The sequence below is a fragment of the Mobula birostris genome, chromosome 23 (genome assembly GCF_030028105.1).
Source record: "Mobula birostris isolate sMobBir1 chromosome 23, sMobBir1.hap1, whole genome shotgun sequence".
NCBI lineage: Eukaryota > Metazoa > Chordata > Chondrichthyes > Myliobatiformes > Myliobatidae > Mobula > Mobula birostris.
Window position 1 is genome coordinate 20,830,426 of NC_092392.1, and position 27,427 is coordinate 20,857,852.

Consider the following 27,427-nt stretch of genomic DNA (forward strand, 5'->3'; position numbering starts at 1 on the left):
TTTAATTCATTGGTAATTTATTTTACTATCAATAAGCAGTGTTTGTGCTTAGTTAGCATGGTCAGAATTTTCTGTGCACTTGCCTCCATAGCTGCTCAGCTATAATGAGATGAGAGAAATTATTAATTGTTGCTAATAAATAATCTAAAATTCCAATCAGCTGAACAGACAGATTAGAAAATGTAGATAAGCCTGTTGGGAAATCGAGAAATATCAAGTGGGCCTGTTGAGCCTTTGCAGTAAATCTTTGGTGTTTTATTTAAACATAGCATCCATTCAGTCTATACGTAAGCTTAAATATTTTTCCCCCCAAGACATATCGTTTTCCTTTGACAGGCTTTTGAAATATTTTTACTGAAATTATTTCTGACTAAATGCACTCTCACCAAAATAGCTTCTCTTTTACTGGATCGTACATTTATTAGATTCCAGCAGCTATTGAATTTTTATAAGATAAACAGAGCTTCAGAAATCATAAGCACTTTACCTGACAAACGCGGTGACATAGAAATACTATATTTAAACCTTCAAAATATATACAAAATGTGAACAGGCTAGATAGACAAATAACGCAAGGAATCTTCCTTCAGAAATAAAGCAGCAACAGCATTTAATATAGGTCCATTAAGAACAACATGCAAGAAACTATTACAATGCACAGTTTCATTTGTCATCTGTACATTTTCCACTGTTCTGGAATAAAAACCACTTTGATATATGCTTTACGTTTAAAAATTATAACCATCATTCATCATATACACATTAAAATGGGATGTGCAATTTTTTGAGCACATATACAAACTGTAAATTTATACAGAAGATTAACAAAGTAAAAGCAATAACTGCTTTGCAGTAACTTGTACATCAAAACCCTTCATCATACCAAGGGGTTGAAATTCAACTTTGGTCGGGCACTAATTAGACAGTAGCAGATTCGATGTGCATTTTACTACCTGCCCAATCATTCTTGCTATTTCAGCTACAAACACTGATCTTTTATTGTGCATTTGATGTGTTTTCTGAAGCAGAATTCTACCAGATCTCTAAATGATTACCACTTATTTCATTTTCCTGCACTTTTTTTTTGCATAGTGGTGTCCATTTTAAACCTTGTTACTTTATCTGCTGATGTGATCTAATATTATTATTCAGGGTGTTTGATCTGATTTTGTTTCAGAATGTTACCAGGCTGAATGAAATCAAAAGATTAATATAACAGAATACCATAATAATGAGTGAAATTAGTTTATCTTTAATCTTGCTCCCATTAATACAAACAATGCTGCCATTTATTATGGTACAGATCGAGATTTTGCAAATCATACTTGGGTAAAATTAAGATCCACTTTTCAAAAATTGTGTTATATATTAATGCATTAAAATAAAAAAAAAACAGGAACAAACGTGTAATGCTGGAGGAACTCAGCAGGTTGGGCAGTGCCTGTGGAGATAAATAAACAGTCAGTGTTTTGGTCTCAGACTGATGAGGGGTCAAGGTCATCAGAGAAGGGTCAGACCTTTCATTAGACACATCCCAAAATGTTGACTGTTGATTCCTCTCAATATATGCTGCCTGATCTGCTGAGTTCCTCCAGCATTTTGTGCTTGTCTCCTGGATTTCCAGCATCTCCTGAATCTCTTGCTTTTAAAATAAAACACCGATCAGGCCTACCAATGTCAACATAACATTCAGTAGACACACAGCTTGTCGAAGTACTTTCTGCAACTATTTACCAACTCTCATGGATTAGTTAACAAAATGTCTTCAGCTACGAACTAGTACATGTTCTTGCTATATTAAATGGATTCCTGGTTTAAAAGCAAAATGGTACAGTATACATTGCAACACATTTCCACATTGCTCTGAAATACAGTACCAGATTCCAATTCCTTTAAAATATACTATTTTCCCCTGTTCTTCACAGCTCTGTACAGACAAACAGAACTGTGTCTAGTTGATATATGTTTAATTCTTCCAAAGAAATGTAAATTCTAAAGTCAGATTTCCAAAACATTGAATATACTATTTGGTGGGTAGGGAAATTATTAAAGTTGGTTTCAATGCTAAAATTCAAGGCTGAATATTTTAACAAAGATTACTCCCCTCACTTTTCCGTTGTAATTTTCTTTTAGATAATGGTAGCTTTAAAAATCATGTTTGTAATCCTTACTTTTTAAGATATTCTTAATTTTATAAGTGTCCTTCCTTGTATGTTTAGACAATTCATCAGCATATACATCAGCTTTACCAAGGCCACATTCTTGTCCATATGCTATACAGGTCAGGCAGCATCCATGGAAAGGAATCCATGTTCCAGACCCTTCAGCAGGACTGGAAAGAAATGGGGAAGAAGCCAGAATTCACCTCCCTGTGGTGCCCCTCCTCCTTCCCTTTCCCCCATGGTTCATTCTCCTCTCCTATCAGACCACTTCTTCAGCCCTTTACCTTTTCCACCTACCTCCTCCCAGCTTGTCACTTTGCCCCACCCCCACCCACGGCTTTATCTATCACCTTGTAGCTTGTACTCCTTACTCACTACGCCCAACCCTTCTTATTCTGGCTTCTTCCCCCTTCCTTTCTGTTCCTGAAGGGTCTTGACCCAAAAGATCAGCTCCCTATTCCTTTTCGTAGATGCCTCCTGACTTGCTGAGTTCCTCCAGCATTTTGTGTGCATTAATCTGGATTTGCAGCATCTGCACAATCTCGTGCCCAAATGGTGTACCGAGATGTTTATTTAGTGCGGAATATTGACATCATTAGAGGCTTCACCAATGACAACTAGAAAATTGAATTAACACATTATGCAAGATATATATATTTTTTATATAATGTAGGACAGGATTGCACATACTGAAATTACCTCAGTTGAAATCATTGCACTGCATTTTTATATCACCATGATTTGTGTTCGATAAGCATATGTATCACTCATACAACATCGTACAGAAGGTTATGAATAATGCCGATGACAAATGAGTAATTTGTTCGTTTTTTTTTAAACTCACACTTCCATTTACGGACTTTAGAGCTAAGAATTAAGTATCAAACTTGCACTCCTGAAGAATTCATACAAAGGATGTACATGCAACATGGTGTTACTCCAGAAATAGCAATCTAGCACCAGGAAAAAGAATGGAAATATTTAGGGTGTTGATTTGGTGTGTTTATTTTGTTCCTAATTGTCTTAAATTCCAGGACATTTTACTCATAGATCTGTTTTTGCCCATTGCTAGACTAGAAAAGCTCTAATTTATGGTAAAAAACATGTGGCTTACTGACACACGAGGCCACTTGTCATTTAATACCTTTGGATCAACTTTGTTAGTTGCTGGCTTTAAAATGAACCAGTAAGCATACATACCATATTGATTCTAGGCAGAAACACCAAACGCATTCTCTGAATGCACACAAATATCCTGTGTGTACAAATTGAACAGTACACACCAGTGGTTGGGAGAGCAGATCATCTGAGATATCGAACAAGTTTGACTGTCATTTAATGCTTAGGGGAACATAATGAGTTAAGAAACAGACCTGAGCCCTTCACCATCTGTGTCTGATACAAGGATTGTCAAGTAACAAAGAAAAAACACCACAGTTACACTCAACATTAAAAGTCCTGTGGTGCAGGAAACTGAAGCCTTGCTATTCCTAACTCCTTGTGGAATTACAAAGGTGTGATATACACAATCACTGTCATTACAGAATTATTCTTCTTAAAAATAAACTTTTTTGCATGAAAAAACCATGGAAATTATGTGATTAACATGGGTGTCTTATTTGAAGAATACATTTAATCTCTGAACATTTGATACATAAAATATATTACATTTTAATTCTAATACTAAAGTATGAATTAATCTACACAGTAAAAATGTTTCAGTCATTTACAAAGTCACTGTGCTCCAAAACAGCTAAGCATTGTGTGAAGCACTGTTAAAATATGACAATGTTATAAGGAACCAGATAACTGCAAACGATTATTATCTGCCTGAGATTATTAAAATCTAGACACTCAAAGGGATTTTTGTATAACCTGGGTTTCAAACTGCGGTTCTACTTTGTAAAAAGATTTTGAAGCAATAAGTTTGGCATTTGATTTCTCTGCTTTATTGTTTTGCTGACTGAAATGCATAATGATAAATGATAATAAAGAAATGACTCACTGCAGGCATAGAGCAATACTTCAATACGCTGCTTTGAGTTCCCACAAAAAAATACATTAACAAGGGATCTCTCAAAGAGAAAGATTATAAAATTACTGCTATACCTAATGCTTGCTGATTCTTCCTGCAAGTACATATTCATCCAATTGAGGCAATTCATCTTATTCTCTACAACATGGCCAACCTTGTTTTCTCCACATTGAAGGTCAAAACATCTTGTTAAATTGGCCCCAAATACATATAAAATTGTGGCATGTTATTTGTAAACAATCCCATGCTAACGCACTAAAAAAGTAATGTTCTTTAAAATTACCAGTACTCGAGTTTACACACTAGGAACTTATCAAGGTAATTATATTTTTCTTTTTGTAAAAGCATGAAGTAAAAACCAGATTGTATTGTACCAGTGTCAGCAAACTCTTCAGACATCAATTGTATGAGTATTACTGCAGAGATAATACCTTACACAGCTCTGGGTTACAATTACCTGCTCTAGTTAATTATAGGTAACTGTGCTCTCATTTGTCTTGCACTGGATTAACTTTTTGGTTGCTACTGATCATAGGTTTATACAATAAATTTGAAGAAAATGTAGCAAAACTGCCTTCTGGTCTAAATTCTACACTAGTAGCAATGGAGCTAAAGCATCTTCTTGTGACTCAAGTTCATTGTACTCAGAACCAACTGTCAAATTGCATATCACCTCCAAATCTAAACAGCCAGAAGGATTGTACAGAAATATTGTTCAATTGACAAACAAAGCAGATTGACGGACCATTGTCAGTTGTGTGCCCAGTGCTTCCAGATCCAGTTTGTTCCTCCTCCGTTCGTTCCAATCTGTGCACTTGCTATCATACTAAAATATCAGGGATTTAAATAAAGCCTGAAGTCTCAGCAAGGCTCAGCCTGTCAAGTTACGAGTCGTTGTCAACATGGCTGCTGTTATCACCGAAATCCAAGTCCATGGATACCTTCCCACTTCCAGGCAAATCTCGGAAGTAGTTCACATTAGATTGATTTGTCTTCATGTGCCCATTAGTGATGGATCTGATTTAAATATCTTGTAATATCCATCTTTAAGTAAAAGAGGCCCTTTTACAGTTACATTACTTCATATTGATCAAATTTAGTCGAGCAGCAAATTAAAAAAAAACATTCAAGAAATCTACTTCACAGTATTTCTCCGGCTGGCTGTATATCAGGTGGTAATCAGTCTTGCTGTGTTCAATCAGAACATGCTGGTCCAGCGTTCTTTTTAGAGCCAATCTGGACAAAGTAGAGGAACTCATGACATATCAGCATACTGTGCATAGAAAGCAAACTTCACTCGTTCAATGTGATGACATAGTTTTATAGCAGGACCCAGTTTAAGCTCCATACATTCCTGGACTGTTGGCAGTGTTAGGAGTAGCAGTGCCTGACCATCAATGTCCTGTGGGTAGACAAAAGTAAATATTCCAGTTATTTACTGATTTCTGGATGATGTCAGCACTATTTAACAGCAGAGCCTTTTGTACACACTATATAAAGAAAGGTAAACCATAAAACACAGGAGCAGATTTAGGCCAATTAGCCCAACAAGTCTGCTCTGCCATTCCATCGTGGCCAATTTATTATCCCTCTCAACTCAATTCTCCTGCCTTCTCCCTGTAAGCTTTGACGCAAAACAAGCCCTGTTCCTCCCTCCCATCCATGCACGTATCAGAAAATGATCAGAAAGTACACTATTTCCAAAATTCAGGGACAGATAATGGATATCTCTCTGAGGGAAATGGGAACATACAGTGGTGCCTTAGTAGAGTTTTGGCAAATAAAATCCCTAATTGCCTTTGATTTTCACTACAATCCAGAGTCCAGTGAGTTACATAAATGAACCATTATGATTGTGAAACTTCAAATAACCAAAGAAAAATACCTCCAACATTGAAGTGTAGAAATTGGAGGTGCAGGTTATTTGGCCCCTCATATCGCTTATGGCCAATCCTCCATCTGCTTGAGGTATAAGAATGACAGTACTCCAGTACCGGCTGTGAGAGTAAGTATTAGTGACACACACAAAACGCTGGTGGAACACAGCAGGCCAGGCAGCATCTATAGGTAGAGGTACAGTCAGCGTTTTGGGCCGAGACACTTCGTCAGGACTAACTGAAAGAAGAGATAGTAAGATTAATATCTCTTCTTTCAGTTACTCCTGACGAAGGGTCTCGGCCCAAAATGTCGACAGTACCTCTACCGATAGATGCTGCCTGGCCTGCTGCGTTCCACCAGCATTGTGTGTGTGTGTGTGTGTGTGTGTGTGTGTGTGTGTGTGTTGTTTGAATCTCCAGCATCCGCAGATTTCCTCGTGTTTGTGGAAATATCAGCGTTTGAACATAGAACACAGAATAGTACAGCACAGTACAGGCGCTTTGGCCCATAATGTTGTGCCGACCCTCAAACCCTGCCTCCCATATAAGCTCCCACCTTAAATTCTTCCATATACCTGTCCAGTAGTCTCTTAAACTTCACTAGTGTATCTGCCTCCACCACTGACTCAGGCAGTGCATTCCACGCACCAACCACTCTCTGAGTAAAAAACCTTCCTCTAATATCCCCCTTGAACTTCCCACCCCTTACCTTAAAGCCATGTCCTCTTGTATTGAGCAGTGGTGCCCTGGGGAAGAGGTGCTGGCTATCCACTCTATCTATTCCTCTTATTATCTTGTACACTTCTATCATGTCTCCTCTCAACCTCCTTCTCTCCAAAGAGTAAAGCCCTAGCTCCCTTAATCTCTGATCATAATGCATACTCTCTACTCCAGGCAGCATCCTGGTAAATCTCCTCTGTACCCTTTCCAATGCTTCCACATCCTTCCTATAGTGAGGCGACCAGAACTGGACACAGTACTCCAAGTGTGGCCTAACCAGAGTTTTATAGAGCTGCATCATTACATTGCGACTCTTAAACTTTATCCCTCAACTTATGAAAGCTAACACCCCATAAGCTTTCTTAACTACCCTATCCACCTGTGAGGCAACTTCCAGGGATCTGTGGACATGTACCACCAGATCCCTCTGCTCCTCCACACTACCAAGTATCCTGCCATTTACTTTGTACTCTGCCTTGGAGTTTGTCCTTCCAAAGTGTACCACCTCCGGATTGAACTCCGTCTGCCACTTCTCAGCCCACTTCTGCATCCTATCAATGTCTCTCTGCAATCTTTGACAATCCTCTACACTATCTACAATACCACCAACCTTTGTGTCATCTGCAAACTTGCCAACCCACCCTTCTACCCCAACATCCAGGTCGTTAATAAAAATCACGAAAAGTAGAGGTCCCAGAACAGATCCTTGTGGGACACCACTAGTCATAATCCTCCAATCTGAATGTACTCCCTCCACCACCACCCTCTGCCTTCTGCAGGCAAGCTAATTCTGAATTCACCTGGCCAAACTTCCCTGGATCCCATGCCTTCTGACTTTCTGAATAAGCCTACCGTGTGGAACCTTGTCAAATGCCTTACTAAAATCCATATAGATCACATCCACTGCGCTACCTTCATCTATATGCCTGGTCACCTCCTCAAAGAACTCTATCAGGCTTGTTAGACACGATCTGCCCTTCACAAAGCCATGCTGACTGTCCCTGATCAGACCATGATTCTCTAAATACCCATAAATCCTATCTCTAAGAATCTTTTCCAACAGCTTTCCCACCACAGACGTAAGGCTCACTGGTCTATAATTACCCGGACTATCCCTACTACCTTTTCTGAACAAGGGGACAACATTCACCTCCCTCCAATCCTCCGGTACCATTCCCGTGGACAACGAGGACATAAAGATCCTAGTCAGAGGCTCAGTAATCTCTTCCCTCGCCTCGTGGAGCAGCCTGGGGAATATTCCGTCAGACCCCGGGGACTTATCCGTCCTAATGTATTTTAACAACTCCAACACCTCCTCTCCCTTAATATCAACATGCTCCAGAACATCAACCTCATTCATGTTGTCCTCACCATCATCAAGTTCCCTCTCATTGGTGAATACCGAAGAAAAGTATTCACTTCCATAGCCTCCAGGCACATCTTCCCACCTTTATCTCTAATCAGTCCTACCTTCACTCCTGTCATCCTTTTTTTCTTCACATAATTGAAGAATGCCTTGGGGTTTTCCTTTACCCTACTCGCCAAGGCCTTCTCATGCCCCCTTCTTGCTCTTCTCAGCCTCTTCCTAAGCTCCTTTCTTGCTTCCCTATATTCCTCAATAGATCCATCTGATCCTTGCTTCCTAAACCTCATGTATGCTGCCTTCTTCCACCTGACTAGATTTTCCACCTCACTTGTCACCCATGGTTCCTTCACCCTACCATTCTTTATGTTCCTCACCAGGACAAATTTATCCCTTACATCCCGCAAGAGATCTCTAAACATTGACCACATGTCCATAGTACATTCCCCTGCAAAAACATCATCCCAATTCACACACGCAAGTTCTAGCCTTATGGCCTCATAATTTGCCCTTCCCCAATTAAAAATTTTTCTGTCCTCTCTGATTCTATCCTTTTCCATGATAATGCTAAAGGCCAGGGAGCGGTGGTCACTGTCCCCCAGATGCTCACCCACTGAGAGATCTGTGATCTGACCCGGTTCGTTACCTAATACTAGATCTAGTATGGCATTCCCTGTGGTCGGCCTGTCCACATACTGTGACAGGAATCCATCCTGGACACACTTAACAAACTCTGCCCCATCTAAACCCTTGGAACTAATCAGGTGCCAATCACTATTAGGGAAGTTAAAGTCACCCATGATAACAACACTGTTATTTTTGCACCTTTCCAAAATCTGCCTCCCAATCTGCTCCTCTGTATCTCTGCTACCAGGGGGCCTATAGAATACCCGCAGTAGAGTAACTGCTCCCTTCCTGTTCCTGACTTCCACCCGTATTGACTCAAAAGAGGATCCTGCTACATTACCCACCCTTTCTGTAGCTGTAATAGTATCACTGACCATTAATGCCACCCCTCCTCCCCTTTTTCTACCCTATCTATCCCTTTTAAAGCACTGAAATCCAGGAATATTGAGAATCCATTCCTGCCCTGGTGCCAGCCAAGTCTCTGTAATGGCCACTACATCGGTTTGCTTTTCATCATCTTTGTTGGAAGTGAGGTTAACAAAGCCTCCATTATGTTCCATGCACCACAGGGAGGTCTGATCTTCACTACTGACTGTGGATAAAGAGCAAGTAAAAATGACCAGGAGATTAGTGGAGCCAAACAACCATTAACAGGCTACATGACCATTCAAACAGTCAGCAATGTCATCAGTGGATTTTACAATTCCTCCAAAAAAAAATCTCCAGAATAGAGTCCTGTAACTTTAATTACAATTTGATTGTTACTGGCTTCAATTTATTTTTTTAGAAAGGAAAACCGCATACTTATTGGTTTCATTTTTGCCAATTATTTTTTCTGCTGAAACACAGGACCATTCAACGGATAGTTTCAAGAGAATTACACTTTGTGGCCACATAGGTGTACAAGATGATGACAGGCATTGACCGTGTGGATAGTCAGAGGTTTTTTCCCCCAGGGCTGAAATGGCTAGCACGAGAGGGTACAGTTTTAAGGTGCTTGGAAGTAGGTACAGAGGAGATGTCAGGGGTAAGTTGTTCTTTTTGCAGAGAGTTTTGTGTGCGTAGAATGGGCTGCCGGCAACGGTGGTGGAGGCGGATACACAAGTGTCTTTTAAGAGATTCTTGGATAGGTACATGAAGCTTAGAAAAACAGAGGGCTATGGGTAACCCTAGGTAATTTCTAAACTAAGCACATGTTCGGCACAGCATTGTGGGCCAAAGGGCTGGTATTGTACTGTAGGTTTTCTATGTTTTTATGTTCGTGATCTTCTGCTGCTGTAGCCCATCAACTTCAAGGTTTGATGCATTGTACTTTCAGAGATGCTCTTCTGCACACCACTGTTGTAACAGGCGGCTATTTGTGTTATTGTCGCCTTCCTCTCAGCTTGAATCGGTCTGGCCATTCTCCTCTGACCTCTCTCATTCACCATGCGTTTTCACCTGCAGAAATGGCTGATTAGACATTTGCATTAACAAGCAGGTGTACCAATAAAGTGGCCACTGAGTGTACAATTCTTGTAAAAACATACTGCAGATACTGCAGATGATGGAAATCTGATGAAGGATCTCAGCCCAAAACTTCGACTGTTCATTTCACTCTACAGACGCTGCCTAATTTGCTGCACTCCTCCAGCATAAAGGTTAGCTTTATTGATCACATGTACATCAATACATACAGTGAAATGCATGCTTTCTGCAATAAGGATGTGCTGGGGGCAGCCCACAAGTGTTGCCATGCTTCCAGGCCCACAACCTATTAACCCTAACCTGTACGTCTTTGAAAAGTGGGAGGAAGCTGGAGCACCCGGAGGAAGCCTCACACGGTCACAGGGAGAACGTACAAATTCCGTACGGACAATGGCAAGTATTGACCCCTGACCTTACAGCTAGCACAGTAAAGCATTAACTGCTACACTACTGTCCACCTTATTTTGTATGCTAGTGTAATTCCTGCATACTGATTAGCATTGAGCCTTGCTGTGAACGAACAACGTAGCATCTTGTTATGTCTTTCCCTCGATGGAGAGGCAAGTAGAGAAGACAGTATTGCGGCCAGAATGAGCACCAGGAAGCTGAGTGAAAAGGGACGGCTACAAACACAAGCTGGATGAATAAAGGCCGAAACCTTTGCTCTTGAATCTACACCGGTCCTTGGGCTCAACTCAATCATTTTACAGGAGATTCCTCAATTAAAAACTACCTGTTTGGCCAAGCATTTGGTACTTTATCTTAATGTGCTCCTGGATAGCTCAGTATCAAAATACTCCTGTGGAGTAACTAGGGATGTTTTACTCTGTTAATGGCACCATAGATGTGTAAGTTGCCTCTGATTTCATGCGGATGCAATGCCAAAATAACAGCAAATGAATCATATCCCAGACCATGCAGTAGGGCAGCACAGCAGTCAGTGTAACACTCTACAACGACAGTGATCAGGGTTGAATTCGCGCTGTTATCTGTACAGAGTTTGTACGTTCTCCCTGTGACCATGTAGATTTCCTCCCGGTGCTCCAGTTTCCTCCCACATTCCAAAGACAGACCGTTATGGTAAGTTATGCGCACGCAATGTTGGTGCCGGGTGTGTGGCTACCACATCCTTGCACTGTCTTGGTCGTTGATGTGAAACTACATATTTGACTGTATGTTTTGATGTGCATGTGGGGGAAAAAAAACAACGCTACTCTTTATCTTTAAAGGACTTCCATGTGTTTACCCGGTCACATCTTGGAGTACTCAGGAAGAAATGAGCCCCAAAAGGTCCACAGGACAATTCTGTTGTGGTTATGTTTACATAACTGATGTCCCATTGGAGACACAGTATCTCTAAGAATTTGGTTTGTATCAGAATCCAAAGCAGACAATTATAGAAACTCATTAGATAAGTGTGGAGTCTCCATTCTGGTGACCAATTACCCGTCAAAGGCAGGAGGATAAACGAGTCTGCAGTAAATACATAATATGTCTTTAATCAAGAAACTGAGATCTTAACTCTCATGCAACTGAAGAGCATCTCTGCAGACAGTTTTCCCTTAAAAATTCTACTTTTCCCAATTGCACACATTAATGCTCAATCAGCTGCTCACTTCCCTCTATAGATGCTGCGTGACCTGCTGAGTTCCTCCAGCACGTTGTATGTTGCTCCAGATTTCCAGCATCTACACTCTGCTGAGTCTACAATAAACTTGCTTCCGCTCTCCTACCTAATTGTATCACCGCACAAGTCTCTAGGGAGATCGTGGAGCTGAGTGACTAGGACTTTTGGAGAAGCTTTGCTCTTTAGCCCATTCAAAATAAAAACAGATGTTAACTGCTGACACAATATTTCATTTGCATTTGGAATATCCTTTAAATACATCATCAGTGGTTACACTGTGTTAAGGAATGTACTTTTTTATTCAATCCTGAATGTATCAAAATGCTCACGAAAACCAAAACTGGAAATATGTGCAACACACACACACACACACACACAAAATGCTGGAGGAACTCAGCAGGCCAGGCAGCATCTATGGAAATGAGTAAATATTCAATGTTTTGGGCCCAGACCCTTTACTGGCACTGCGCTGTGAATATGTCTTTAGTACGAATTTCCCACTAGGCAAAGGTTCCAAGATTAAAAATAAAAACATTTCAAACACTCACTAGGTCAGGCAGCATCTGTGGAAAGATAAAGCATGTTTGTATTTCAGGTTGGTGAGTGCTCTGATGAAAGGCCATTGACATCTTGTTTTTTTTGTCCTCAAAGATGCTGCCAAACTTCTGATGATTTTCAGTAATTTCTGACTGTATTTTGGTCTTCCAGCATCTGCTTTTCTTCCCCCCTTGGCAAAGCTTTTTCCCTTTTGACATGATTTGAACTAAATGGCCAGTTATGTTCTTGGGTGTAAAGAAAACTATTTGATGGCCTTCATTTGCTTTTAAAACATTTCATTTAATTATTCATTTATATCATTTTCCATAAAGAGAAAAAAATGGATAAAATGTATTCCAGTTCAAAGTCCCTTTGGAATACTGACATTTGAGAAGAATGTTCTACATTTATTCATAACTTAATGCTTTATTCAAAAAATTATCCTCTGCAATGGCTATTATTTCTGTGCATCCGTAGATTAAAGTAAGCTGCAGGCTTACCTCAATGCTTTTGGTGAAGCTGCAAATTCCTTTCCTTGTATCTCCGTCCAGATCATACGGACCATTGTCAAGGCTGAGTTAACCCTGTTTGGCATCCTGTCACTCACTCCCTTCATTGTCTATAGCAGCTGTTATCTTGGCAACTCCTCCTCCCACTCCCCAATAAAAACTCGAGCAGTTTGCCAGGGAATTATCAGCACTTGGTGAGCCATGGGAGGGGGGTGAGCAAAGGTTTGCAAATTTGCTGCTTAGATGTTACTGCATCTGTTTTGGTCACACTACTGCAATGCTGGCTTAAATGTAAATGCTCTTATTTGTATCAGATTTTTAAAAAAAAATGTACAGCAATTGGATTATATAGCTTTATTATTGGAGCAGTGATTTGTCGTGTTTGTGTTCTGCAGAACAAATAATTCTTTGTGGATAATTTTGTGAAAATCAAGGCAAGGTGCAATTTTAATTTGTTGGCATTTTTTATTTAAGTTTACAACCTCTGGGAGAATTTTTATTTCATCAACAGCAGAGTACTACATAATGAGGTAATGAGATCTTTGGACTGCAGGGAACATCACTTGCACTCAGTGGCCACTTTATTAGGTTTATACAAATATCTAATCAGCCAATCATGTGGCAGCAACCCAATGCATAAAAGCACGCAGCTGTGGTCAAGAGGTTCAGTTGCTGTTACATGAGAATGGAGAGGAAATGTGACCTAAGTGACTTTGACCATGGAATTACTGTTGGTGCCAGATGGGGTGGTTTGCGTATCTCAGAAACCACTGACCTGGGGTTTTCATGCACAACAATCTCCAGAGTTTACAGAAAATGGCGCGAAAACCCAAAAAAAATCCAGTGAGTGGCAGTTCCGTGCGCAAAAACACCCTTTGTTAATGAGAGAAGTCAGACTGGCTCAAACTGACAGGAAGACAGCAGTAACTCAAACAACAATAGTGTGCAGAAGAGCATCTCTGAACACACCAACACATTGAACCTTGAAGCAGATGGGTTACAGCAGCAGAAGAGCATAAACACATACTCAGTGGCCACTTTACTGGGTATAGGAGGTACCTAGTAATGTGGCCTCTGAGAGCAAGTTACAGGCAAACCTTGCTGGGTCCCAGATAATATGTCCCAATGGTCACAAACCAAACTTAAAGATGGGTTTGCAGTTAAATGCAAGTTCATTCAGACTTACAACAATGTTATTCATATGAAATGAGCCACAATCAACGAATCTGTGACAGCAGAAGCTCTTTAAACATTGATCTGATCTGTGAGGTAATATAGTTCACTACTGTCAAGCATTGTTAAGCTCGCCTCTTAATGACCATTAGAAGTATTAATTTAATTTTTATTAGGTCATTCCAAATAATATAATTGACTGCGGCATTCAAATAAAACAATAAGGGTAATTTATAAAGCATGTGCGGTTCTCTTCTGTGTCAGTTATCCCTATAGAACGTGGTCTACTACAGAATTATTAGACTCCAGCCTCAGGGTTATTACGCTTCCACTAATTAGTGTTTTCAAGTTTGATAAAGCTGCATATTTTGCAAGATCTCCGAGGACAGTCGGTAAAGAATCTATTCACACACCACCTACATTTAATGGGTTCTACCTATATAAAGTGGATAGCGTCCATTTTCAATGCTTTAATTTGGAGGACAAACAGGAGTTTTCTGTCCTGTTTATTGAGATACATCAGAAAACCTGCAGATTTCCACCAGATGGTGGAAATCCAGAGCGATACACGCACAATGCTGGAGGAACTCAGTGAGCCAGGCAGCAACTATGGCAGAGTAAACACTTGACATTTCAGGCTAAGACCCCTCATCAGCACTGGAAAGGGAGGGGAGGAGTCAGAGTAAGAAGTTGAGGGGAGGGTGAGGGAAGGAAGTAGTACAAGGTGTCGGATGATAGGGAGAGGGGAAAGGGTGAAGTAAAGAGCTGGGAAGTTGATCGGTGAAAGGGATAAAGGGCTAGGGAAGGAGAAATCTAATAGGAGAGGACAGAAGGCCACGGCAGAAAGGAGAGGGGTGGAGCACCAGAAGGAGATGATGGGCAGGTAAGCAGATAAGGTGAGAGAGGGAAACAGTTAATGGGGAATGGTGAGGGTGGGGGCGGGGACAATTATCAGAAGTTCCAGAAATCAGTGTTCATGCCATTACGTTGGAGGCTACCCAGAGGGAGTATAAGGTCTTGCTCCTCCAACCTGAGCGTGGCTTCATCATGTTTTTTTTTATTTTGCCTCAACGAATTTTGAACTTAAGGCTTGGCAAACAAATAGTAAACACAAGAGATTCTGAAGATGCCAGGAATCCAGAGCAACACACACAAAATGTGGGAAGAACTCAGCAGGTCAGGCAGCATCTACGGAGAGGAATGAACAGTCGGCGATTTGGGCCGAGACACTTCATCAGGACTGGAAAGGAACAGGGGAAGAAGCCAGAATAAGGAGCCGGGCTGAGCTCAAATAAAGTAAGGATGGTAACTGAATATAAATCTTCCAACCAATTGAACTACTATATAACATTAATATTGCCCAGCCCATCCAAAATCTCCACATTATTTTGCCAATTAGTTTTAAAGATTTAGATACCTGTTGAGTGTAAGCAGCCTTTGTACAGGTGATTATAAAATATTCATTTGGATATTAGGTTAGAGCTAAATTGTTGCAGTGCTGTGTGGCCTTACAGCTTGTCAATTAATTAGCCTGTGAGTGGGAACAGCACAGAAGACAGCCATGTAGTTAAATCCTTCAAGATTTAAGCAGCAAGCTTACTGGTCACCTCAGTTTATAACACAGCACAAAAACTTGCCTCCAGGTCAAAAACCAAGGTTTTAAAAGTTCAGAATCACCTTTCCCCTTCCACTGACTATGCACCTCAAATTGCTCACTTCTTAGAATTTCATTTTTTGAAGGAAGTAGGAGTAACAGCTAGCCGAAGGCTCTTGCACCGCCTGTTTCCCAGGTTCAATTCCTGCCAGTGCCCGTAAGGGTTTGTACATTCTCCCCGTGACTGCATGGGTTTCCTCTTCATGCTCCAGTTTCCTTTCACTTTCCAAAGACGTACAAGTTAGCAGGTTAATTGGTCATATAGACGCAATCAGGAAATGCGGGCTTGTTGGGCTGAAAGGGCCCATTACTAGGCTGCATCTCTAAATAATAAACAACACTTTCACACAGACTGACATTCACTCAATAAAGTTTAAATTCACCTCTTTTGAAACACAGATTAACAAACATATTTATATTTATATTTATGTACACCAAACTGGATCCTAATATCCCCTATTCACATGAGGGGTATTTAATGGCTCTGGGCCTGTACTCACTGGCATTTTGAAGAATGGGGGGAGGAAGGGGGAACTCACTGAATCCTATCAAATATTGAAATGCCTAGAGAGAGTGTACCTGGAGAGAATGCTTCCTATAATAGAGGGAGTCTAGCACTAGAGGGCACAGCTTTAGAATATTTGGCCGTGCCTTTAGAACAGAAATGAGGAGGGATTCCCTTAACCAGAGGGTACTGAATCTTTGGAATTCACTGCCACAGACAGCTGTGGAGAACAAGTCATTGTGTATATTTACGGTGAAGGTTGAAAGGTTCTCGATTAGTAAGGGCGTCAAAGGTTACGGGGGGAAGGCAGGAGAATGGGGTTGAGAAAGATAATAAGTAAGAGTCTAATAATGAGGGAAAGCTTATAGAGTCTGTGACAAGTGCCATACCTACTGCTGAACCTCCTCACTTACCACTATTCTAGGCCCCAAATAGCCCTTCCTGGAGACAATTCACCAGTGAGCCAACAACCTGATGGCACGAACATGATTTCTCAAACCTCTGCTAATTTATCTCCCCTCCCTTCTCTCTTTATCCACTTTCCTGTTCAGGTTACCTTCTAACCCCTTCTCTTCACCTGTCCATCACCTCCCAATAGTGTCCCTCCTCTTTCCTTCTATCCCATGGTCCACTGACGCCTCCTATTAGATTTCTCCCTCTTCACTCCTTTACCTCTTTCCCCCCTCACCTCCAAACTTCATCGCCCTCCCCTACCCACTCACCTGGTCTCAACAATCACTAGCCAGTTTGTACTCCTCCCCTTCCTCCCACCTTCTGCTCCCTTCCTCTCTAGTCCCGATGAAGGGCCTCGGCCTGGAACGTCGACTGCTTATTCTTCTCCAGAGACGCTGCCTGTCCTGTTCAGTTCCTCCAGGTTTTGTGTGTGTTGCCGAGGATTTGCAGCATCTGCAGAACCTCGTGTGCATAGTCGTCCTGTTCTCTCAGGTACATGATCTCTGAACACCTTACGAAGAGGCACAGGCAAGTACTGGGCAATTGTTACTCCTCAAAAAACAGATTATCTGGCCAGTACCAGACTCTTGTTGGTGGCAGCTTGTTGTATGAAAACTGGCTCCATACTTCCATCACCACCACACTGACCACTGCGTGTTTGTAAAACAAAGCAATGAAGCACTTTGGAATGTTCTGAGTCATGAACAAGTACTAAATAAACCTAACTTAGCTTGTTACTAACAACACAGGAAACTCTTTTTCCTTCTTGATAAAAGATCTCGCACAGTAATATCAACATGGCACAGCCTGCAGGTGCCTCTCAAGGCCCAACCTTACGTCCCCATCTTGAGAGGTGGAGATGGGTAAGGCCGGCCAACAGGGCTCAGGTGAAGCTGTACAGGCCGATCCCCTGTACAGTGGATACAATGGATTACAGAAACATCGATGAACTCCAAACATACCATCGATGATGGAGATGGGAGGTCATCAATGGCCTATGCTCCACTTGGGAGCTGAGGGCTCAAACCAACCAAACAACTTGCAGATGCAACATCAGCAGTCTGATGTCTTTTTTATGATGTTCCCCTTACCACAGCTGTCATCCACTTGCTCCATAATACTCGCTAAGACCATAAGACACAGGAGCAGAATTAGGCCATTCAGCCCATCAAGTCTGCTCCCCCATTCCATCATGGCTAATCCCAGATCCCACTCAACCTCATATACCTGCCTTCTTGCCATCTTTGACGCTCTGACCAATCCAGGAAACGAGTAATTTCTGCCTTAAATATATGCATGGACTTGGCCTCCACCGCAGTCTGTGGCACAGCATTCCACAAATACTCCCAAAGATCAACCTTGTCATGATGGAGAGGCTTGCGAGTTCCTGAGATCCCAAGAGCAATGCCATCTGGAGTTTGGCTATCTGGAGCTTAGCTCCCGGTAGGGTCACCCATGGCGGTAAGGTCAATGGGGAGTTTCCAGACAAGGGGCATCCCAACCAAGACCTCAATGGTGGAACTAGTGGGAGATGACGACACATCGCAGGAGCAGTGAGGGCAGAGGAAAGCTACAGCACTGAAGGGTCCCCACTTGTCTCGCACTCCATGCTACTTGACCTTGACCCCGACCTGTCAAGGATCACGTGGTGGATGCCCGTGCATCAGCCTAGCTGTGTTAAACAGAGTCATGCACAAGTGTTCTCCATTAAGTAAATCCACACTAACATCGCGGTCATGTGGATCCCAAATCAGCCTCTAAACGAGCTACCACCTTAGCTTGGCTGCAAAATGAGGAGGGTTGGTCATGGGACTAGCAATCCCATCCTGTAAAAGACCAGGGCTAAAGATATGCCAAAAGAGCTCCAGAAAACCTTTTGGGACTTTGGGAAGAGGGAAAATCTTCACCTAGAAGGTGCACAAAGCCTTGTGGTGAAAGCTGCAAAACCGTGGTAGCTACTGGTTTGTTTAACCTTCTACTGGCCCAAAACAGAAGACTCAAATGCCTGCTGTTGGCAGCCCTATGCCCCACTAGGGGTGATGGGCTGAACTAACTATGGTTTTAATCTTAACCATGACAATGCCATGTCTGTAAATAAAGATTGAAAAAAAATCATAATTTTCTTCAGAATCGCACAGAAAGACCAGTGTAACAATTATACCTCCGTGTGTCTATAATAAGTTACATGTCCGAGCAAGATTTTAATCTTAAAGCTGCCCTTCTGAAACTGCCCCACAATGAATATAGGTTTCTAATAACGCAGCTGATGTTACACTAAGGAATTGTGGCAGATTCTATATAAAATGTGAAAATTAATTGAGAAGAGTGTGGAATTGGTGAGAAAATCTGTTTAAAAAACTATTTTCATGGTGAAATTAATTCAAGGAAGTTTATATAAACACTCAAATGAATCTATGATGAGACATAATTAACCACTGATTTTAATATCTTAATTATCAAGGAGAAAAAAAATGTTCTTTGCATCGTTAGAATGACTCATGCTACCCAGTGTAATGAATATGTGCAGCTTATCACTGCATAATTTCCACTGCAAATTTGAAGACTAGTCAAAGCATTCTGTGGTGATTTAAATCATTGCCTTTTCAGCATTTCTTCCAGAGGAGTAAATACTGTTTCTATGCTAATTTAAAAAAAATTCACATCTTGCCACATACCCAGGGTATGTTAAACTGTGCATCACTGACCTGTGACTGAAAACATAAAATGGCACTGTGTGATTTCAGGATACACGCTTCATACGTACACCATGAAAACAGAGGAAGAAGCTCGGTATAATTGGCAAACCAACAGAAAGTGCCCCAAATTATTTCAACTTGAATCATCCCCCTTCTGCATCGTTTCACAACTTATTTGCAGAATCATAAAAGCATTCAGTGCTCTAAAGGGAAAAAATTGCTTCATAAAATATTCCCTATTTAAGAATACAATAAAGGGCTAAAGGGAGCTGGATGATGCACATCAATACTCATGGCCTTCTACAGATGTGTAGTAGAGAGCAGCCTAACATGCTGTATCACTGCACAGTACAGAAACTACACTGTGGTGGGACAGGAAAGCTCCACCACGTGTAATCAAAACTGCCTGTGAAAGTCAAGTGATTGGGCATATTTAAAGCAGTTAGTTGATAGGTTCTTGAATAGGAAGGCTGTCAAAGGTTACAGGGTGCTGAATGGGGTTGAGAAGCATAATAAGACCATAAGACACAGAAACAGAAACAGGGCTCTCGGCCCAAGAAATCTGCTTCACCATTCCATCATGGCAGGTTTATTAGCCACAATGGAGTGGTGGAGCAGACTCAATGAGCCAAATGGCCTAAATCTGCTCCTATGTCTTACGAGTGGCTGTTTTCAGTATATCACATTTTTAACCAGTGGGAAGGATCATGGACAGCAAAATGCATTCGTGCTCAGAAAACTTGCTACTTTGCAGATTTGAGTGAAAACAGCACCACAATAAACTAGTGCAACCTGTGGGAGCAGGTCTGAATTCTATACCCTAGTCTAGCCAACTGGTCATGGTGTGAATGAAGCAGCTAGACACTGTTGTGCAACCATCAGTAATCTTGCTTATAATTAAATACTTTTTAATCACATTATATCGCACCGTAACTGTCCCCTCTTTAGCACACAAATATCTCGAAATGGATTACACTTAAATGATCTCTGTTCATTGATTTTGGCACTTAGTTCACAATCGAGATTCTCCAATCTCATACTTCAAGTACGATTATAAACAAAAACACAACACTGGCTGCCTGGTCACATTTTACAAGCTAGGTATCTTCTCCTAAGCATGATAGACGATAAGACTCAGCACGTTGCATCATGTCTTTTGTTTGGTGCATTCAGTAACAGTCAGAACTAAAAGACAGATTGTCTATCGTACACCAAAGATTAGATCAGGTTGCCTCTTTCCTCTGGGGACACAAAGAGGGGCAGATCAGATTCTCCCAGCTAAGCATGTTACCATGGAAATCGGGGTCAAACTGCAGCAAAAAAAAGGGAAAATATAGACACATCTTGTATACCTTACAAATGACAAGCAAATCAGGGAAGAAATATCTTGATTTTTGAGTTTTTTTTAAACAAAATAAGCCATTAGTAACACTATAGATATTTTCCTCTCTGTTCTGATTGTAGAAGGTAACTTAGTTAATGCAAGCAAGACTGAATAAAGTACCATCGAGCTTTTGAATTTTAAAGGAATCATTCTGTAGAATTACCTGCTCCTGAAATATTTTAGCCAGAGGTGCACAATCGGTGGACTTTATGAATCTAACAACGTCAGTCACTGACCATTCCAGGGGATTACTCTCCAGAACGAGTTTATCCTCTTCACTCTGCCTAATTTCCTACATGGACACAAAACACCGAATTGATTAATTACTGCACTATAATAGAAGTAACATTTTCAAAATTATATGGCGGAGGTTTCTTCAACCCTAAATTATATACTTACTTTCTTTTAAGGCTGTATTTATCCTTTCAAAATCAGGCCACCTAAAATTACCAGCAGTAAAATACACACACCCATATGGCTAATGAACTCTCCTTCACTGCTTCAAGTTATTAAAAATGTAGAAATAGAATTCTATCACATTGTGTTTTCTTTTCATTCAGTCATACAGAAAAAAGCTTTTCAATGCTCCCTGTCCATGTCAACATCTTTACCCATCTACCCCAACCCTATTTGCCTACATTGGTACTGTATCCTATGTCTTATCAAGCGTTTGTCCAAATGCCTCTTAATGAGAGCAACTGTATCTGATTCCACCAAATCTTGACAGCAAATTCCAAGGTTCTCCACAGTGTTCACCACAGTATACCTCTGATCAGACACTTCCAATTAGGAAAGCATCTTTTCAACACCAGCCTCTGCCTCTTAATTCAGGGCCGTTTTGCCTTGGATCCCATGTGCTTTCACATTCTGGACCAGGCTACCTTACCTACCCTGTCCAATGCTTTAATAAATTCCATATAGACAACATCTACTGCACTATTATTAATATAATTCATTAGTTCCTGAAAAAAATTCAGACAAATTAATGAGGCAGGATTTCCCTCCCACAAAACCATGCTATCACACTCTCTCTGCCCTTTCAAGCATACACAAATCCTGTCCCTTAGGATGCTCTCTGATAATTTCCCTAGCACTGATACAAGGCTCACTGACCTGCAGTTACCTGGCTTACCCTTGCTGCCTTTCTTAAATAATGGAAGAAGATTAGTTATCCTTCCAGGATTGCAAGGACGAGGAGGAACTTCTTTAGCCAGAGGATGGTGAATCTATGGAATCCATTGCAATAGATGGCAGTGGAAGCCAAGTCATGTGGTATATTTAAAGGGAAGTTGATAGGCTCTGGATTAGTAAAGGCATCAACACTTACGGGGAGAAGGGAGGAGAATGGGGTTGACAGGAAAAACAAATCAGCAACGATGGAAATGTGGAGCAGACTTAATGGGCTGATTGTCCAAATTCTGCTCCCATGTCTTATGGTACTTTGTCAGGGATAATGAAGATACAACAAATCAGGGCCCAAGCTATCTCCTCTTTGATCCCATTGTGTCCCATGATATATAACACCCCCTCCTTCATAATACTGACCAGATCATCTGAGGACCCTTCCCTGAACTCTTGCATCTTGCATATTCTTCTCTGTGGTGAGTATAGATGATTATAACATTGTAGTCATTTAGGACTTCACCTATTCGGATTACCCCTTTAAGGAGACCTGCTCCCTCCCCGTTCCCCTCTTGCTCCTGATATACTTAGAGATGCTTCTTTTTTAAAAAATAAAACCATGGATAGGAAAGGATTAGAGGCCTTATGGGCCTGATGGGACTATCTCAGCCTGATTGGCATGGACAATTTGGATTGAAGGGTTTATTTCTGTGCTGTACAACTCTACCAACAACTTGTTAATGATAATAATCATGGTCTGCAACACTGCAATTGAATTGTTATGGTGGGATGTGAACTCAAGTTTGTGGATTAAAGGCCTGGGCAGCCAGACACTAGGCCAAAGATTTAAAGATGACCTTTATTTGAAGTGCGTTGTTTGCGTTGAGGATGCGCTGGGGGCAGCCTGCAAGTGTTGCCATGTATCCAGCAACAACACAGCATGCCCACAGCTTACCAACTCTAACCTGGATGTCTTCGGTAGCTGGGAGGAAACATAGGAAATAGGTGCAGGAGTAGGCCATTCGGCCCTTCAAGCCTGCACCGCCAGAGTACCCGGATGAAACCCAAGCAGCCATGGGAGAACGTACAAGCTTCTTATAGGCAGTTGCAGGATCTGAACCCTGATCTTACAGCTGTGCTGTAAACTGTTGTTTATCCATAGCTTCTGTGATGTAAGCAGCTTGACCGTAGCCTTTGTTCTGATGAACACCCAATGAGAATGACCTGACATGCTAACCCTGTCTGCTCAAGGAATGCTGCTTGATCTCAGAGTCAGAGGGGAACAGTACAGAATGGGGTCCTTCAGCAGCCCCCATCCCAAATTCATACTGGCTATTAACCACCCATTTCTATATTCTCATTTTCTCCACGAGTGGTAAGGTAGCTACAGTTGCAACACTTGAAAAGGTATGTGGACTGGTTCATGGATAGGTAAATTTAGAGTGATAAGGTCAATCCAAATGCAGGCAAACGTGACCACCTCAGGAAGGCACCTTGGTCAGCATGGATGAGTTGGGCTGAAGGGCCTGCCTTGGTGCAGTATAACTCTATGGCTCTCTAACTCTCCCCCCACCCCCCAACCCCTTAGACTTTTCCAGCCGCCTACACACCAGGGGCAATTTAAAGCAGCCAATTAAACTAACCTGCATATGTTTGCGGGAGGAAGCTCCTGTAACATGGGTCACAGGGAGACCATGTGAACTCCATACAAATTATACCAGTGTCAGCAATCTGATATCTGGTTCTCTGAAGCTCTACTGGATGCCTCCAGCAATTGTTTTATTTCAAATATCTATTTTACATTTTCAAGACCTGTTACTGGTTGATACAAGTGTTCAAAGTCATGGAGAATCAGGAGAAGGGGAGAGAAGATAAGGGCACAAACTCAAGGTGACAGGAAAAAGAACCAAAGGCAATAGGAAGGGAAATAGTGACAATGCACAGTGACAATGGGAAAAATGCTACCCATCGAGAGGGGTGGAATGAAATAAAATGGTGGCACAGTAGCAAAGTGCTTATTAAAGTACCAGTGACCCAGGTTCAATTCCCACTGCTATCCACAAGGAGTTTGTACATTTGTCCCGTAACCATGTGGGTTTCCTCCGGGCGCTGTGGTTTCCTCCCACATTCCAAAGGCGTACTGGTTAGTAGGTTAACAGGTCATATAGGTGTAATTGAGGGGTGAGGGCTCATTGGGCCAGAAGGACCTGTTGCCACGCTGCATCTTTAAAGAAATGAAATTTTAAAAATGCATTAAATAATCCAAAAGCAAAAAAAATTTCAGGGGATAGGGGAATAAATAGTTCAGTTATTCTAGGAAAATGCTGGCAAGAGGCTGATAGGCTGAGTCACTTCATTCTGTGCTGTAAATTCAATACATTGGACAAAGGCGGCACTACTTGCTATAGAATCTCAGATGGCAGTGAGAAGGCATACAGCACTGAGATAGATGACTGGTTTAAGAGCTTCGTAACAACAGCCTCACGCTCAGTGTCAGCAAGCCCATGGAACAGATTGTGGACTTCAAGAAGGGGAAGTCGGAAGAACAAACACCAGTCCTCACTGAAGGGTGAGCAGCTTCAGGTTCCTGCGCACCAACAACTCAGAGGATCGATCCTGGACCCAACACATTGATGGAATCATGAAGAAGGCACGCCAGTGGCTCTACTTTGTTAGGAGTTTGAGGAGATTCGATATGTCACCAAAGACACTGATAATCTACAGATGAACAATGGAAAGTATTCTGGCTGGCTGCATCACACTGAGTATAGAGGGACCAACGCACATGAGGCTGCAGACGGTTGTAGACCTCGCCAGCTCCGTCCATCTGGGACGTGACCTCTTCTCATTACAACCATGAGGGAGGAGGTACAGATGTCCGACTATCTGCACTTACTGAATTAGGAATAACATTCTTCCCTCTGCCATCCGATTTCTTAACAGTTCATGAACACTACCTCACTGTTCCTTTCCTATTTTGTATTATTGATTTATTTATTTTGTGATTTATAGTAACTTTAGATTTTTTGCACACAATTGCTGCCGCAAAATAACAGATTTAATATCAGCCACGTCTGATTCTGTAATGTTTCACCAGATTCTTTCTGGAGATTTCTGCTGGAAACTGAACACACCTCCAGCAGATCAAAGGAAAACTCAGCCATCATTTGCCTTTCCCCAAAGTCAAATAGACGACTGACATTCACTATCTAGGGTCACATGTGATGACCAAATTAATGAGCTAATTGAAGACTGATGGTGTCTGAGGAACCATACACCATTATGAATTAATGCCTTAAGACAAGAAGGGAATAATTTATAATAATGAAGTACTGCATACAATAGTTTCATGAACACCATTGGTATGCAATCTGTTATAATATTAAGGAATTAAGCAATAATGCATTGTATAACAAACTAATACAGCAAAACCAAATTACCAATTCTAATTAGCAGCAATTTAATTTCCCTTTCTCATGTTTGTTTGATAGAATTAATGTAAGAATTTTTATGTTTGATTTTGTGGGAATGTCATTTTATTTTAAGACATTTTAAATTAATTACTTGTATAAACTTTTTTCTTGGCTCCCACAATACTTCACAATAATCCACTGAATTCTAAAATGGTAAAATAGATGAAATCAGTGACGTTTGATCTTCCCTCATAACTTTCAGCACCACATGACAATTCTGTCAAAAGAGGGCGTAGTGGAATATTATAAGGTTATAAAATACCGTACAGACATTTCTGCAATCTTCAAGTGCTGCCTATTTAAACATGTGACCAATTAACCTACTAACCCGTATGTCTTTGGAGTGTGGGAGGAAACTGGAGCACCTGGAGGAAACCCATGCGGTCACAGGGAGAACATACAAGCTCCTTACGGACAGTGATGGGAATTTGAACCTGGGTCTCTGTGGTAAACCATGTATATATGTTGTAACTCGGTCACCTGTCTGGACACACCCCTCTGCTGACTGCCCCTGTGGCTCCTCCCACAGAGTCCTGTATAAAGGTGTTCGCCTTGCCCCTCCCCCTCAGTCCGGGGGCAGACACTCACTGTGGAGGTCGTATTGTACAGCGAATAAAAGCCTTTCATTATTTTACCAAACTTCAGTCTTTTGGAGTAATTGAAGGTGCTTCAGTCTCTAACACTATAAACAGATTAAGCTAACCATTAACGCTATCATGCAGCCTTGATAATGATTCACCAATATACTCTCTGAGGATGGGTTCCAATGTTAGCTTGGCAATGTGGAATGAAGGGAAACATTATTTATTTGAGGGGGAATGTCAGAAAACAGAATCTGGTTTAATATCACTGGCATATGTTGTGAAATTTGTTGTTTTTGCAATTACCTGGTTTTCTGCATTAATTACTCATAAAATGCGGGTTGATCTTCATCTAAGTCACAATAATAGATGAACACAATCTGCCTAAACAAATAACACATAAACAGTTGTACTTTTCATGTCTTTGTTGAACATGTTGCTTAATCATTCAGTGTAGACTAGAAAAAATATGTAAACCCTTGTATTTAATAACTAGTAGAACCTCATTTAGCAGCAATAATCTCCACCAAACATTTCTTGTAGCTGCTGATCAAACCTGCACAACTGCGAAGTGGAACTTTAGACCATTCCTCCATACTAAGCTGTTTCAGTTCATCAATATTTCTGAGATACCTTGCATTAACAGCCTTCTTCAGGTCATGCCACAACATCTCAATTGGGTTAATGTCTGAACACTGACTTGGCCATTCCAAAATTTAAAAAAATTCTTCTTTTTAAACCATTCTGTTGTTGATTTACTCTTGAGTTTTGGATCATTGTCTTGTTGCATCATCCAACTTCTATTAAGCTTTAGTTGATGGATCACTACGCTGAAATTGTCCTGTAAAATGTCTTGATACAATTTTGAATTCATTGTTCCCTCAATGATTTCAAGTGTCTAGGTCCTGAGGCAGTGAAACAGCCCCCAAACCATCATCCTCCTTCCATCTCGCTTCACAGTTGGGTTGAGCTCTTGGTGTTGGTGTGCAGTGCCCTTTTCTTCCAAACATAACAATGTGCATTTCTGCCAATAAGTTCAATCTTTGTCTCATCTGTCCACAGAACATTGTTCTAGAAGTGTGGAAAATCTAGGTGGTCTTTTGCAAACTTGAGATGTGCAGCAATGTTTTTTGGAGAGCTGTGGTGTCCTTCCATGAACATCATTCTTGTTCAGTGTTTTTCTTATAGTGGACAAACGAACAGAGACTTTAGCAAGTTTGAGAAGTTTCTGCAGGTCTTTTGCTGTTACCTTTGGGTTCTTTTTCACCTCCTTCAGAATTGCAGATTGCGCTCTTGGTGTGAACACTGCAGGACGCCCAATCTTAAGGAGAGCAGCAACAGTACTAAATTTCCTCCATTTGTAGAGAATTTCTCTTACTCTGGACTGATGAACACTCAGGTCTTTAGAAATGCTTTTGTAACCTTTTCCAGCTTGATGCATCTCTATAATTCTTCTTCTAAA

General features: G+C 41.2%; 1 protein-coding gene across 4 annotated transcripts in view; it reads right to left on the bottom strand.

Annotated features, from left to right (window-relative positions):
• Nucleotides 1–585: 585 nt before the first annotated feature.
• Nucleotides 586–27,427, bottom strand: part of sfmbt2 (Scm like with four mbt domains 2) — a 226,443-nt gene continuing 199,601 nt past the window's right edge. For all 4 annotated transcript variants that reach the window (XM_072241179.1, XM_072241180.1, XM_072241177.1 and 1 more), the window contains exons 20-21: nucleotides 20,953–21,081; nucleotides 586–5,599 (exon numbers count right to left, since the gene is read on the bottom strand). In XM_072241179.1, coding sequence (XP_072097280.1) covers nucleotides 5,453–5,599; nucleotides 20,953–21,081 — 276 coding nt within the window. In that variant the 3' untranslated portion in view covers nucleotides 586–5,452. The remainder of the gene's footprint in view (nucleotides 5,600–20,952; nucleotides 21,082–27,427) is intronic.